The 16,571-nt window shown below is 44.3% G+C and overlaps 1 protein-coding gene across 3 annotated transcripts in view; it reads right to left on the reverse strand.

The window, feature by feature from the left end:
• The window catches only part of SETBP1 (SET binding protein 1), a 258,208-nt gene that overhangs the window by 137,368 nt on the left and 104,269 nt on the right, over window positions 1-16,571 (reverse strand). For 2 of the 3 annotated variants that reach the window (XM_042804726.1, XM_042804724.1), the window contains one exon: window positions 2,367-2,438. The exons of the other annotated variant lie outside the window; for it this stretch is intronic. In XM_042804726.1, coding sequence (XP_042660660.1) covers window positions 2,367-2,438 — 72 coding nt within the window. The remainder of the gene's footprint in view (window positions 1-2,366; window positions 2,439-16,571) is intronic. 3 annotated transcript variants of the gene reach the window in all.

The following is a 16,571-nucleotide window of genomic DNA, read 5'->3' on the forward strand; positions in this document are numbered from 1 at the left end:
ATCTCCAGTTCCCAGTGAATTTAAATAAAACAAAGGCAAATCATATCCCTGCACACTGTAAATATGTAACTGCAGAGTACATAAGTACAGAGTTCCCACTCTCCCACCATTTTGTTTGCTACAGAAGCTATAAAGTGCTGACCACCCCGAAATTCTATCAAAATCAAGGGACTCAAATCTATGAGAACATTACGAAGAGCATGGTGATAACAGAGGAGGGACTGAAAGATACATCATTCATTTAGACTAATGAAATGGTAAAATACACTTCTATTTTTTTTAAGTTAGCAAAAAGAAAAAAAAAAAAAAAAAACAAAGGAAGGGGCCTTAGTAGTATATCTGTAGGAACAACAGAGTGAAAATGGGGGGAATCTAGTAAATGGGATGATGTGTTTCCCAGTGAATATCCCCAGGGTGGACAACTTTCAAAAATCCCAGGATGAATAAAATACCAAACCTCACCCTGCTGAACACCACCGCGTTGGCCGGCTGGTCCCCGCTGCAGTGCGGTGTGCTGGTGGCAGCAGGTCCACCAGTTCTGCCCTGTGCCCACCCCCGGGTGCCAGCCACCTCCTCCAGCACTGACCACAGCCGCTTCTCTGGCTGTCCCGCGTCCAAGACATTCAACACAGGCAAAACTACAGACCTCTGCCCAAAACAGCAGGGAGAGAGGGTACTGCTGCCAGCAGCCACCTGCCACCTGGAGCCCTCATCTAGCAAGTCTGCGGAGCGGGTTTCTGCGAGCATTACCATTGGAAAAAAACACTGTTTTGCGTCTCCCACACACCTGAAGAGTTGTCACAACCAAATTAAACCCCTCAGCATTTCCCAGACTATCTGCCCGCTCCCTGGCTCCCCAGATGCAGAGCTCTACATCAGGACCAACAGACAGTTTCTTTAACTGCAACTGGCAATCATTTTGCTCCTCTCCATGCTTTCAAAGCTGAGAGCCATCAAAGATTAGCAGAAAAAATGATGACTATTTTTCCCTAAGAAGCAGCACTGGTAATAGGCTTCAGGAAAAATCCTCCTAAATGCAAGTGATAAGCGTAGACTGTGTGAAGGCTGACAGGTCTGATTATAATTATCACTGCAAGGGGACCAGCACTATCCTCCCTTCTGGAAGGCAATGACAATTCCTGGAAGGGAACATGCAAGTGAATTATCATAAACAAAATCATTGTAAGTGGAATTGTCTTTTACTGGGAAATTACATAAGACCCTGATTGGGGGGGGGGGGGACGGGGGACGGCGCTGGTGTGGAGGGGAACTAAAACTTTGAGCACTTATTAAAGTTTATCCCAATAGAAAATGGTACTCAATCATATGCTTAAATTTCATTGACTTCAGGATGATGGGAGTAAAAGAAGGAAGCTGGACACATTAAGCATGAGATGGAGTCATGCATGTAAGAGGTGTTTGGAGATAAAGGATATCTTCTGAAACCATACTTAAAGAACATGCTATGGAACATAAAATGAACAGAGATCCCAGGGAGCATGTTGGTCCAGACTGAGCAAAATATCAAAAACTAAGACAAAACTCTGCAGACTTTTACCAACCTTTCCCCTTTCCTCATATCCTAGCAGGAAGAAAGCCAAACACAACCAATGTTGAGCTCTTCACATTGCATCTATATACTGAGTTCATCAAACTGCATCTATACATTGATTGAAATACCACATTATCTTTTCAGCAGGGTTTTGAGGTAGATATGGTAGGTAGTATTCCTTCAAGATTCATCCCATCCTGCCCTAGGCTTCTTTGTGCTTTCTCTGACACCATTACATTTTTCTTAGGTTGCAGGTTGTTTTGGCATTTGTCATTCTATTTCCATTGGAAACTCAGAAATAGAGAAACTTGGGTAATCTGAAATAAAGGTAACATTAAAGTACTTTTTCTTTCTGAACACAGGGAAATAGATATTATCTTCTTAATAGTAGGCTATAACTGCAGAGGAGATGAAGAGACTCAGAGTCAAAGGCAGTTCTAGGAGTTTCATTCTCATTATATCTCAATGGAGTGAAGCAAATAAATTGTGCAAGGAGACATATGGAAGCTCACTACGCAAATGGCCTATTTAAGGCTCTTACTTCCTAATTAGGTCCTGGTGTCAGGAGGTTGGTAACAATTATTCACACATAGATCATTTGGGTACAATACAAACTATTCTAAAACCCAAACCATCATAATGGCATGCATTAAAAAGAAGCCCCATTTAGCTTGATCTTTTTAGACTCTTTTGGTTAGTGCTTGGAGTATCAGTTATGCTCATCCTAAATTTTGCATCTAACACTGCAATAATGGGTTTGGAAGGGGAAAATGAGGAAACAAAAATCTTCACAGCCACAGCCCCTTGTTCTTACCTTGTTCACAGATTTCGTCACTGGACTCTGCACAGGGAACCCACACTCTCTTCCCAAATTCTTCATCTGACTCTGTGGTATTTCCCAGAGCAAAGAGAAAAGAGAAAACCTTGATTGTGGGAATGACAGTGCAGAAAACGGTCACAAGCATCCAAAATTTCACTCTGCCCTTTTCCATTTCCTTACATCTTTCTGTGTGACCACCACCACCTGACAGCCTGGGCCCCCTGAGTACCCAGTGCTGGGGCTCACACTCAGCCCTGCTCAGTTTTGGAAGATCCCCCAAGCTTCTCCTTAACCCACACAGACGCGTAGGTTTCTCCTCCCAAGTAGCCCTGGTAAGCGTATCGGCATCACGGGGCCACCACGGCTGTCCCCAGCAGCCGCAGGGCACGCGGTGAGCCGTGATGACAGGGAGTGGTGCCATGGATTCCTACGACAACCCATGTCGGAAAGGCTTGGGAAGAGCAGGAAGGTGTCACAGGATGCCAACCCGCCTGCCCTGTGTAAGAGTTAAAGCAGGGAGCTGAAGCCAAGGATTACCACATTGCAAAACCATTTAAAACAGGGTAAGTGCTAGTGATTCAACATCATGACTGCCGCAAACCCGATCTGCCCTGTGCTTCTGCACTTCTGTATGAAAATGAGATCTTTCTATCCCCTTCTTCCCCTCCCACCTCCTCTCCTCTCTTTGTCCACCTCTCCAGCCCTTCACACAAAGGTGAAATATTTTACATTTTCACCTGTGGTGATGCAGATCAGAGAGTGTTTGCTTTGCTTTGCTTTTCACTGATTTTGCCCAAGGCATCCTTTTAAGCGGCAGCCTGTGCAAAGATAATAGGTGGCACCATTCTTTGTAACTGGAATCAGCAACAAATCAGCCATCTGCCACTCCAGGGGTCTGAGATTAACCCAGCTACTGGACCGTGACTGCAAAGCATTTGCACATTTAGATTACAGAAATGTGAGGTTGCCGGTCCAAAAAAATAAAAGGTTGGGAGTGGGGAAGGTGTGGGGTGGAAGATAGCCTTGGAAAAGTCCTCCAGATTAACCCTTCCAGACACAAGTCGTATCATAACAACGACAAGCAGACAACATTTCTCATTATAAAGTGTTAAAAGGATGAAGGTTTCGAATGAAGCAACTTGAGATTCATGTGACATCATATTTCAGCAAAATACATCCAAAGACACATCTTTGACACAGGGAGAAATAAAGACAAAGACATTCAGCTGCCTTGTCAATGTCTTGCGATGCTCCTTGGTAAGTATGTCCAAGATGCTCAGATGGCTTATTTAAACCACCTGGAAAGTACAAGAGTAACGTTTTTGTCCCTAGATGGACAAGATCCATTACACAATCTCCTTTACTTCAGAGCATTGTCAAGACAGCAAGGAAATTAAAGAGGTCTGCATTCTGAAATACCAAGTTTTTAGGAAGGTCTCTTCATGTACTGTCCTCAGTTTACATCCCTGAATAACAAATGTCCCACTGCTACTTTGCGTATATGGATGCTGGTGGTACCTGTTAATATTTGCCTGTATCTTTGGGATCCTCTCTATAAATCTGTTGGGAATTATTATTTGGTAACTGAAGTATTAAGAGGTTTAAATCAGTAGTAAACACAAGCTGGCTCCACATCTAAAAGCATGAGCCATGCTCTGTGCAGGTGCATGGTGGGTTAGTACAGCTGCCTGGGTCTCCTCTGTTCACTTTGATGTGGGATTTAATCCCTACTCCTGGCATTTGCTTTTGTAGGTTGGAATCCCATGGTCAGGGATCTCAGGTTAGAAGGAGGAGGTTGTGCCTAGAGAAAGAGGTGCAGCTGCATCCAAAAAGTATCAGCAAGGACTTCTGGGAAATTGAGGCAAGGTCTGCGTGTTATGTGCTGCTCTGAGGATAGTAGCTTACATACACAACTCATGTCATTAACTCCAAAGAGGCAACAGAAAAGCAAACAGCAAGCGCATGTATGCATACAAACCCGTGTATTTTTCTGTATGTACTTTTTTCGTGAAGAACAGGTAGGATCAGGTGGAAGGTACAATGGCACAGAGATTACTCCAAGTTACTTGGCCAACACTCTTGTTGACATTTGCCAAGGTTTCTTCACTCTCTCCAAGGTTTCCTGGGTCAAGTACTACATACCCCTCACATGCAACAAAAGAACAATCCTAAACCAAGCTGTGGCAGCTACATGGTTCAAGGCACCACTCAGAGCTGAGGAAGAGCAAGGGAACAGTCACTGCAGACATTCTCCTCCATACAAATCCTGCTAGTGTCACATCAGAAATGAGTGCACCTCCCAGCAGCATTAATTTGGGACTGAGCTCTTGATCCTCTGAAGAGGAAGGACTATTGATCTGTAAGGAGCTATGAGAACAAGAGAGTGAGGAAAGCAGGCTGGGTAACACCTTAAGTGTCCCTAAATTCCCCACTATTTATCACAGTATTTCCAAAAGGTATTTCTAGGGCAGAATTAGGTGCTCCAAAATCAGGTCTACGTGTCTGAAACCAAAGGTGAGGTTTGAATTGGTTTGTATATATACTAGGGCATGGTTTTCAGTTGAGAGAGAGGTCACAGGGATCACCCCACGCCTGGGACTACAAACTGGGCCAAGCTAACAACCCAACAACCCACAAACTTCTGAGATGCAGCAAGTTAATGAGCCTCTGCCCATGCTTTAGAAAGGTCTCCTTGAACCTGACCTGCTGGCTGTGTCAGTGCTAAAACTGCTGTCAAAACAGGATCTGGACCCATTTTCAAACCCAAAGGCAGGAGTTTTCTCATTCTCCAGTCTCTAATTTCTGTCAAGCCAACTTAAAACTTCAGATCCAAATTAGAGAATGATCCAGAAAGGAGTATGTGTGTGGTGGTGGGAAAATATTTGCAGCCAGCTTCAACTATTGAACTACTACAAGAATGCTTGTCCTGGTTATAATTTTTAAAAAGTGTTAAAAAATATCAAAACCCCTTTAAAAAAAAAAAAAAAAAAAGGTACTTTGATGTACCTTTTCCTAGCCTGTGAATGGAGGGAAAAGGGGACCGACACAGGGCAAAGCCTTTTATTTCAGACAAAAATCACAGCAAAACTCTAGCCGATTCCTTGCAAAATAATCAACCCTGTGAATTGCTGTTGAAGTTTCAGCCCTATATGATTTTTTTTGTTTGTTTGTTTTATCCAGGCAGCCTTTGCAGGAAGGGGCTTTTGTAACCAAAGCACCAACACTGCATTAACCAGGCACTCAGCTGAGCCGTAAAGCTGCCTGGAAGTTGCCTCGTCCCCCAGCAAATGAGAAGCGGAGGGTAACACCGACGCAGGTGACGCTGCACCTTGCAGAGATTCGCATGTCCTACAAGTAACCTTGCATCAGGATACAGAGCCTCGAGAGCAGCCTTATGGGTACGGAGAGAGGAGGAGGACAGCGAGGAGGAAGGGAAGGAGTGGCAACAGGAAAACAATCAGAAAACTCTCTGGGAATCAAGCCTTCCCTTCCTCCTCAGGAAGAAATTATAAAAAATAAAAATCCCTCCCCAATACGGAGAGGGTGAGCACACTTGCCCCTACTCTGCTTATAATCTTTTCCAGCGAGAATCATAACAGACACACACGGGCTAGAGACTGGCTACAAGCAGAGCATTTCTGCAGGCGCCTGCCACACCGCACCAGCCCTGGGGTGCAAGGTGCTGTCCCCCTTCTGCCCCCTCTCTACCCCAAATCCCCATCAAGGGGCCCCTCTCTCTCCCAGAACCCCTAAATACGACCGAGGCCAGATGGGGGACAAAAGGGCCACATTTAAAAGGCAAAGAGGACGCAGGGAGGAGGGAGAACACCCCTGAGCCCGGCCGGCGGCCCCGCGGCCGCATCCATTCTCATTCCCAGCACGTTTCGCTGCTCTCCAGCGCAGCCCAGCTTCGAAATATTAGTGCGGCGCAGAGTGCCATTTTCGAGTTGCTGCTGCAGCGCTCCTTCTTGGCATCGGTTCAGCTTTTTGTCTTGCCTTCTCCTCCGAGCGCCCAGCGGAGGGAGGGGGGAAAGAAAAGAAGAAAATAAAGCCCCGTCGCTCCACCGCTGGGGCCGTCGGCCTCCCCGCGGCACCCCCCCCTCCCTCGCCTGCGGCACCCTGCACCCTCCCAGCCCGCTCCCAACCAAACCACTCGGCAAGCATAAATCTCTTCCCACCTCCACAGCAGCCAGTTCACAGCCTCCTTCCCCCACACCCCTCCGCCACCCCTTTTCATCACTCTCTCCTTTGTACTCCTCTAAATTTTTCCAGCCAAGCGTTACAACCTTCCACCCGCCACCCCCCCACCACCCCCTTTCTCCTCCATCCCCAGCCCTCCCACCTCCTCCCCACACATCGGCAAAAAAAAATCGTGCCATGGTTGCCAATGCACTGGCATCTCCTCGGAGAGGAGAGCCACTGCACCCACAGCACGCCTGGCAGGTCCAATCCTGCTCACAGCTGCCCAAACGCAGGCGAGCCGCAGTGCTCACGGGTGCACACACGTGTGCACACACACATGTCACAGGACAGGTTATACCCTGTTTGCACCCCTTGGCATTGCTGTAAATACAAACTTCCTGCAAGCATGCATGTGGCAACTGAATTCCTCCTCCTGCTTGTGGGGCTGAGAGCAAAACAGAAGCGGAATAACGAGGGAAGGAGGGAGGGAGGGAGGGAGGGAGGGAGGGAGGGAGGGAGGGAGGGAGGGAGGGAGGGAGGGAGGGAGGGAGCGTGTATTTTTTTAAGCAACCCAAACATGGCACTGAGCGCTTCCACCAACAACTTCTCAGCCTGCTGTGCTGGCAATCAGCTGCTGGTTCCAGCCTGGCACTAGGTTTGATTTGTTTTTCTCTCCTTTTAAAAGCCGTCCTCCCAAATATTTATTCTTTTTTTTTTTTTTTTTTCTTTTTTTTTTTTTTTTAGCTTTTTCTTCCCTTTTTTTTTTTTTAGCTTTTTCTTCCCTTTTTCTCTCTTCACTTGTCCATAGAGGGACTCCCTCCCACTCCCACCCACAAATCCAAAGCAGCATGTATAGGAAGAGCACCAAAGGGAGTGAAATGTGATGTAATACTCAGCGGACCAGGAAAGGGGGGAAAAAAAAAAACATATATACACACAATGTATATATGTTCTTCTCTGAGGAAGGAGAGAGTGAGAGGTGCCACAAGGGCAGGCAACACGACCCTTGTGCATGACAGGATATGCCCCGCCACGGGAGACAGGTTTAGTTGGGAGGTAGAGAAAGGTTGGGGCAAAAAGCATGTTCTCCATGGAAAGAACCCAAGAGAGCCAACTTTCAGCCAGCAATGTGACTCTGATTAAACCAGAGTTTGAAACACTGACATGCACAATGGAGATAAAGTGGTGTAAAATGAGCCACTGGTGCCAGGAGGATTTGGAAAAAAAAACAGAATAATACTGATGTCGGGAATGGCTTGGGATGGACATGGAGGGAGGATAGAAGATGCTCTGAGGATTTTAGCAGGGTGGCATGAATGCATTAAGCTGCAAGCGAGGCTGGAGACACAGAGCAGGGTATGGCCCCATAAGCAGCTGATGGTGCCCTGGGAGCTTTTTATGAGCCTGGTTGGACCGCTTTGTCCACTGAGACACTCAGGACTCCTTGGTAGCCATGAGAGTTAGAGGGTGGTGAAACAGACGGGCACTCACTGTGTCTTAGGCCCGGTGTCTTTGCTCCCTGAGGCAACAAGTCCCTCAGGAGGCCCAGAAAAAGTGCCAGAAAAAGGATGGTTCTCGCTGAACACTCTCGGGCCACCCCAGAGAGTAACAGAGCAACTGGCTTGAAAATGGGGTCGCAGAGACAGACTGGGAGACAGGCAGACAGGCAGACAGACAGCATGCGCAGGGTGGTACAGACAAAACAGCAGTGTCCTGAGCAGCTGCCTCATATGTATCTTGGCAAAATCTCGCCTGGCTGTGGATGAAGCAGAAATCACAGGCTGGATTCATAAGCCCGTCAGTTGGTCTGACTTTTGCTTCCCTGGCCTGGACACATAATGGAGGAGGAAAGCGGGGGGCTGGATGACACCCTCTAACTGCCAGGAGCCACACAGAGGAGCTGGTCCTTCGGCCACCGCCAGCTGCTGCGTGTGGAGCAGCTGATGGGCAGGCGCTGGAGGGGACTTAAAATAAGCAGATGCTCTGCTGTGACTGCACTCATTAAGGGAGGTGTGAGTTTGCATACTTAAACCGAGCCTCAGGTTTAAGACCTGTGCCCTTAGGAAAGCCTCTGCCACCGGGATGTGTCCCCTGCACAAGGTCCACATTGGAGCTTTTCTCCAGGCCACCACAGCACAGCTGGAGCTGGCTGGGTTGGATGGAGCAATATCCAGATAGAGCCACCAAACCCCCTCTTCTGAGTTGTGGTTTCACTGTCCCAGGCCCTTAAAGATGTCATCCAACACTGGCAATGGTTCCTCCCAACGTCTGCTTCCAAAGTCAGCCTGTGTCCATCCCAATCCTCTCTCCCAGACGGTTTATACATCTGTTTTCTCTCTTTGCTATTCCGCAGGCTTGGGGTGGGTTTCTGCCCTTCCCTCCAGCCTTTAGTACCAAGTGCTGGCATTTGGCAAGGCAGACTGAGTCCCTCACATGTGTCCATGGCAAAGCAGACCATGAAACCTCATCTGGACACTCCTACAGAGAAGCATCCCTACCTGGAGGTATCACTGAAGTGACTCCCAGATAGAGGGACTTTCAGATCCTTTGAGCCGAAAGGCGCTATAAATAAAAGATATTACAGACTAACAAGTTCTCAGTTGCAAACTGGAGTGGGAAAGAATATTTTAGCATTCTCTTTCTAAGCACATTAACTCTTTGTAGTTATGATCGCTCAGGTCTTCAGATCAGAAAACTTCACACAGTACACAGCACACTGAGTCCACACTCTCCATCTCCTGTTTTAACAGCTCTAAAATCTACACTGCCCCTACACTATATCCGCCCAGTGCAGCAATCGCCCAAATATTGTGTTGGTTTGGGGGTTATGACAGTAATATACACTCTGCAGTTATTTTTTTTTTTTCCCAGGAAAACCTCAGCTTTCACTGCTGTAAACTCACAATAGATGGTGCCTAAAGATTTTTATCAACTGGCTTCTGATGCTTCCCTTCCCAGGGTGAGCAAGCACTTTGTATCAATCTGGCTTGCTTTAGTGCAGTGACCCAGCACTGTGCTCCGCAGCTGAACGTTCAGGTCCCAGCTGCAGGGCTAAACTCTTGCTGACACTGTGCTGATTTCTCTGTCTCTGTCACCCATGCTGCCAGGGATGGGGGAAAATTTTTTTTTTTTCCAGGCCGGAAAAGAAAGAAAACAATCGTGCAAAACGCAGAGATGTGGCAAAGCAGAAGGGGGAGGATCCCAATGTGTACGGTGAGGTTAAGGAAAGGAAATCCTTTGGGCAGCACAGGGCACTTCTTTTTCTTCACTGAGGAGAAAATCTTGCTCAAGAGGCAATCAAAATGTTATGGGCAAGGAGAAGCTTTTAGGATGCCTTGAAGAACTTGCGTGCGTGCGAAAGTGCACAGGGAGAGATGTGGAGGGGAAAATCACTGTTAGTGATGGGTGAACTACAAAAGGTTGGGTGGTTTGTTTTGGATAAAGATCCCCACATGCAGATGCTTATCTAAAGCCCTCAGCCTTCAGAGCAGGGCTGGAAATGTCTACGAAACAGACCCTTCTTGCATGATTTCCAGTATCTCTCAGAGCAATTGCCCATGCCAAAAATACCACAAAAACAGCTTTTTTTCTTCTTCTTTTATGCAGTGTTTTGGCTCTTCTGCTTCTGGTTCCAAGCAAAACCGCAAAGTCTTTGACTTGAAGGTTGGACTGTGCTTATTTAATTTTAAGCCCTCCTGGTTCTCATGACTGCACACATTCGAGGGAAGTAAGGAAAAATGGTGCTGTGATTCTAAGAAAAATTTTGAAAGAAGACTCCCTGAAATTGTCAGAAAAACAAGCTAGTTTCCCTAAGAGAGGGCTACAAGCCTTGATTTCTCCCACCTTAAGCAGACTACTTATCTGTAAGATGGTTATTCCTCCCATAGATAACAGCATTCTCAGTTCAAATGAGCCTGTTAGCCTTGGGTGGTTATTAGTCAGTAAATACTATTGAATCAATAAACAAAATAAAGACTTTGAAGAGACTCTTGGTTTCCCCCACCCAATCTTGAAACTCATCAGATCTTTAGTAGCCCTAATTTGACAGAGAAGGAAGAAAGAAAACAGTTTGAACGTGATCAGGTGCCTTATAGTTTTCTTAAATCAGAGTGTAATTGAGGTAAAATAGCCCGGGGATGGTGCTGTTGGGATGAAAGTGGTATGTTTTTCTTAAGTCCTCTGGACAAACAGAGCTTTTGCAGGGCTGGTTTTGATCTCTGGCTGGATTTGCACCAGAATATCTCAAGTAATGTTGCTCCGTGTGTAAGGCAGATGAGAATCAGGCCAGTGTGCTTTTAAGGATGTTGCCAGATATCCTATGTTGCTGGGCTATTCACCTTGGGAAGGTTAAAAGGACATGCATTCACTCTACATGTAGTAAAGAATGGATGTTTTGCTGTTAAAGACCAGATGATATTCTTCCTAAATGAATTCTTGTAGTCTTTTTTTCCCTCCCTTCCTCTTATTTATTAATTACTGAAACAATGATCTTCACCTGAATCAAGTGGTTTGGAGATAAAAAGACTTGGGTCTTTATCTGGTACAAACCAGAATAATTCAATCTAAGTCCACAGAAACAATGGACAAAGTCAGTGGAAAAAGTGTGACCAAGAGTTTATACTACACAGGTTTCCAAAACAAGGGCAGAACCTTCTAGACAGCACAGCACATATAGTCTTTTCTCACTGAAGCTGATAGCACTTCTTGTGGGTGACCAAGACAAGTACAGGAGGACCAAGTCCCCATTCGTGTCCACATGTGTGAACTGGGAGAAGCTCCATTACCCATCACACACTGTGCTCTTTGCAAAATCTGTTCATTGTGTCCTGCTAAATGCAGTAGGATGCTGATTATTTCTGTCAAAACTTGGCTCTTGTGCAGCTTCTTAGTTTAGGTGTTGGGAGGGAGGAATGGGTTTCACTTTTAGCTTGAAAGAAAGAAAGTAAAAAGTCTGGACACTTCCAATAGTGATGAACAGTTGAGATATGTGACCCTGAGCTTTTTTGAAAGAGTGACCCAATCAATCTAGTTACTACACCATTCTCTTCCCTATGACTCACACATGGATTGATATTTACTTGCAGGAAATGCTGGCAAGAGATGGGGGTTCCCATTCACTCGTGCTGTTTACCGCTCCCCTGAGATCACAGGCTTCAGTGATGATGGATCAGACCGCTTCACAGGTGCATGGTTTATATGCCAAAATGGGTTGTAAATCAGAGTGGAGGAAGAAAGGGCTGCAACAGCGCTTGTTTGTAGAAGTGACCGTTGGAAAGGGATGTTGATCATAATCATTTCACATGTCTCACCTCCTAAGTCTACACTTGCTCGCATTGCACTGGAGGGATTGGATCCCAGGTCGGAAATCCAAGGAACATGCCAATAATTTGCCAGAGATTACACAGGGGTTGAACTTGTCCCTGATCTCCATTATTGGTTCAAAACCAGGAATTCTCATATTCTTTTGGACAGATGGCTGGTCCTATTACTTCTTATGTTAGATTTCCCATCGAGGCTGAAAGCAAATCCACATTCAAGCTGAAAGTAAACAACCTGCGAATTCAAAAGGCATTAACTTGAACTGCCAAAGCATTTGCTGCATATGCTGCAGATGTCAAATAGACACTTTCCCACAGCCCTGAGCATAGACACATAACTAAGTTACACAGCAAAATCTTCCACCCAGCCCGAAAATCCACCCTATGCAAAACTCACTCTCCTCGCTGGTGTTTTAAGGGCTGGAGCCTCAGCTGGAGTGAATTAATATCGTCACTCTGATTTGAATAGACCTATGCCAATTTATACCAGATGAGTATTTCACCCTTTGGAGGACAAGTGGGAAATGGTTATCCACTACTTTTTTAACAGTGTGGTCTGAGAAAAAAATAAAATGTGTTGTATTTTAAAGACTGAAAGAGCACTAAGTTTCTTTCAATTTCTGTGATTAATTTATCAATAAGCCTATTATAGAGCCCGGTCCTAAAGAAGCAGGCTTTGCAGAAAAATGCATATAAATAACACAACTTATAAATACAAACAACACGTGTTACCCAACTTATTCCAATTCCTGTACCTTCCAAAACACCAACAAAAAGTTAACTAGGAACCCAAGCACAACATCTCTGTGGTATTGCAAGAAACTCAGAAAGTGGAAAGGACTGAATAAACCAGTCTGGTTTCTACTGTCAGGGATGAATGAAGAGGACAAAAAACACAAAACCAAACCATACAAACAAAAACCCCCACCCATACGCTTTGAAATGCTCTGAACATTAGTACCATGGCATGGTCCTCAGCTGTAAAGATGTGTAAGACTGTTTTCTAATGTATTTTGGTGTAAATCCTAAACAGCATCACTGAAATAATGTTCTGTGAATCAGAATTCATTCCATTTAAAGCAACATAACCTCATGTTATGAATTCAGCAAAAATTACCCAAATTAAGCCTATGATTTATTCCTTAGTATAGGAGGCCTAACTCACAGACTCGGATGCACCTTGATTTTCCCCACAGTAAACCAGAGGTCAAATATTACACTAACAGAAAAGACTGGAGATTTTTATGATGATGGTAATGGGAAATCAAACTGCTAAGCTATTTAACTTAAAGCCAGTAGACTGATACAGCTGATCAGAAAATTCACATCCTCTTTCCTCCAGCTATCCTTATTTTCACTTTACAATTCAGTGTAAGCTGGCAATTAGTAATACTTTGTCTGTTTATAGAGCCTTCCATCTGAGGATCTAGAAACACTTTGTAAACACTAATAAATTAAGCTTCTTAACACCCTCTGTGAGACAGATACTACTATCTCATTTGCACAGCTCGGGGAAGAGGTACGGGTTTGCTGAGGGTTGGAACCAGCCAGTGGTAGAGCTGGGAAACCACTCTAAATCCTGAACCTCATCTTTAGCTCAGTAACACAAAGCTTTCAAGGGATGTGATGATGTGCCTGGAAAATTCAGAAGCTTATAATCATCTCTCAGAACTGCCAGTGTGCCCCAATGTCTGGCATGCTGAAAACACAGAGGGTTGAACTTCTACCCACAGAGAGAACTTAAGTCCCACTTACTGTTGGACAGAAACATAATTAATATGTAATCCATCCTCACCTGAAAAAAATCACTCAAGAATATGATCCTCTGACATGGAAAACAGGAGAGAAAATTGTGAATGCATTTGTCCTTACTCATTTTTTAATAAAAACATCAACCCTGGACAAAACAATACAAAAGTCTGTGAGGATGCCTTTCCTTTTCTTTGCATCTTTAATTGCCCATATCTTTTTCTCATGTAGGGGAAAGGTAAAATATTCAAGCCTGCATGTAAGTCATGATGACAAGAGGAACTTCAAGGGTTTTTAAAGAAAACCTAAAGGTTTTGCTTCTAACACTATCAGGAGTGCTTAGATCCTAGGTAAGCCTTAGTATGAGATAGTCACTGATGAGACAAGTATTTATTTTTCCAAAGCACAGTCTTGTTGATTTAAGAGCAGCTAATGTCTGGTACCTATTTGAAGCATTTTTCCACACTGCCCTTCTCCAAATGCATGGCAATTGGACAATTTCCATGATGATTCTTCTGTCTAAAAATACACACCTCCTCCTCTTTTCAATTTATCACTGAGCCAGTCAGCCTGTTTATTGTTGAAGTTTTGCCCATTTAATAGTGCACTTAGGAAAGCTTAATACAAACATCAAGCAATTCATCGCTGTCACAAAAAGAAAAGCCTTAGAAATCATTCATCGAAGCAGGAGTCAAGAGCAAGAGTCTCTTATTTAGAGATCGGTCAATAAGAAACAATGTTATGAAAGCTATTCTAAACAGACCAGATTTTTTTTTTTTTTTTTATTAAGCACCTCTTTTCTTCCACAGATTGAAGTTGAGGAGAATAGCAAATAAAATATTTGGTTTTGTTTTTGAAATTTGCTGATGACCTTAAATCCCAGAAATGGGGAACTACAGAAGAGACAGGCATTTGACATATTCAGTGTGTTGACTTGTGAACTATTAGCAGATTGCTGTTTGCCTAAAAATATGTATTTGAAATTCTTTTCTAAAAACTCGTCTTGATCTCTTCCCAATTCATGAGCTATTAAATGTCTGCACAACACGGCGATATTTGTCTCCTGAACAGAGGAACATTACGATCTCTAGAAGCAGGTTTCCAGCAAGAATATTAAAGGCACTATTCAGGAATATTCTCCAGTATTTGCAACCTCCGCAAACATGTTTGCCGGAATATTTGTCAAGAGCAAACAAGGTGGGATGGTGGGAGAAAGTGCACAAAGTCTAACCAAGCTTATAAAATCCCAACAGCTAATGAATACTTGTGGAAAATATCTTATGGTATTTTCTCAGCTACAGATGCTAATTAGGAAACCCTATAAAGCTAAAACTCTTTTGCTACCTATCTCCTCATTTGCTCCAGAATGGAGCCACTTCCATGGCTCATCCCCACATACAACTGCTGCATCCAGAATCACTTTTTAAAAATTTCTCTGTGTGTATCAAATGGGTGAGGTTATGAACAACCGGACAGAGGACGAGAAACTCATTTAATGTAAGAAGCTTGATGGCTAACAGCTTTTTACCATCTCTGACCAAAAAAAGAGCTACAACAGATACGAATTATATGTAGACTGGCCAATATGGAATATTGCCCAGTATTGGATCACCACAGTGTTACACAGTACTATGGATCCTGTCTTCAGGCTCTTTTTTTCAGTGGTAAAACCAGCTTTTGCATTGGGTCTTCTATAAAAAAGCCCAGTGTGTACTCAAAGAAACACAGCAAGCACATGTTGTTACAGGTCAAAAGCACATGGCCAGTGAAAGGGGCATGATTGCAAGGAAAGCCAGTGGACATCATCGGGTCTACATGCCTGGGTGTCTGAGGATGGTGAATTATGGATGCCGAGCCAAGCTGACGCCATGTGGCTGAGCAGGAGTTTGTGCCTGAGAAAATCAGCTCTTACTGAGTGAAAACACTGCTTAAAAAACCAAGGCATTGAGATCCAGCACTTTTAGGTAACAACCAAGGAAAGCATTTGTGATGCATAGCAGTGGGATACAGCATGAGGCTAACATGAACTTGCCCACTGAAAAATCCGTGTGAGGAGATAGTTTGCTCTTCTCCAATGAGCTGTATTTTACAAATTCTGGACCAAATTATGTTCCTAAAGGGAAACTTTAATACAATGGGACTACTGTGAACCTCCTCTGCCACACTACTGATGATACAACAGGTTAATCTGGTCAGGGCCAGGCTCAATTTGTACCTGGGCTCCTCAAAATGTTGTTGCAATGTCTAAGGCTCAACACAAGCTCTTGTAACTCCCCACTGCATCTGTTTTCCAGTAAAGCACGACACTTCCTTTTTCACCTGACTAATACTGAACCTCTGAGTTCTGTTTTCTGAGCAAGAGTTTACTGAAAATGATCTTTGCTCTGCTGTGCATGCAGCCAGCTCACATAGTAACAAAATAGAGTCATTCCCCTTTCTTTTTAAAAAATGCAAATCCTAATTCACTGCAAATAGGCTTTTATTTCACAAATTCTGCCTATTAACTGAATACATCATTCCTTATGTTTCTCCCTCCTGGAAGGTAAGGGAAAGCGGTGGACCATCCAGCATTTTTACAGACTGTCCCCTCCGGTCATGCATTGCTAGAGATGGTACTGTATAATGCATGACTTACCTGCAAAGACATCGGAGGAGTAATGAAATAAGCAGATGCTCCATCAGCAGGCTTTTAAAACATTGGTATTGCAATCTGAGATGCAGTCAGCCATTACATGCATAAGCCCTTTATTTATGGAGCTGATAAAGGTTCTATGTCAGGAGCAGTCAAGCTGCCTTTTTACTTTCTGCCTTTCCTCACATTAAAGAAACTTGCTCTCTCATTATTTTATTCTCATACAAATTCTAGATTTGGGAGGAAAAGCAGGATTTACCTCCTGACTCATCTATTAAAAAGAGAGGTCTAAAAACCAGACAGCTTTATCCAAAAAAA

The sequence above is a fragment of the Tyto alba genome, unplaced genomic scaffold (genome assembly GCF_018691265.1).
Source record: "Tyto alba isolate M040663 unplaced genomic scaffold, T.alba_DEE_v4.0 Super-Scaffold_42, whole genome shotgun sequence".
Taxonomy (NCBI): domain Eukaryota; kingdom Metazoa; phylum Chordata; class Aves; order Strigiformes; family Tytonidae; genus Tyto; species Tyto alba.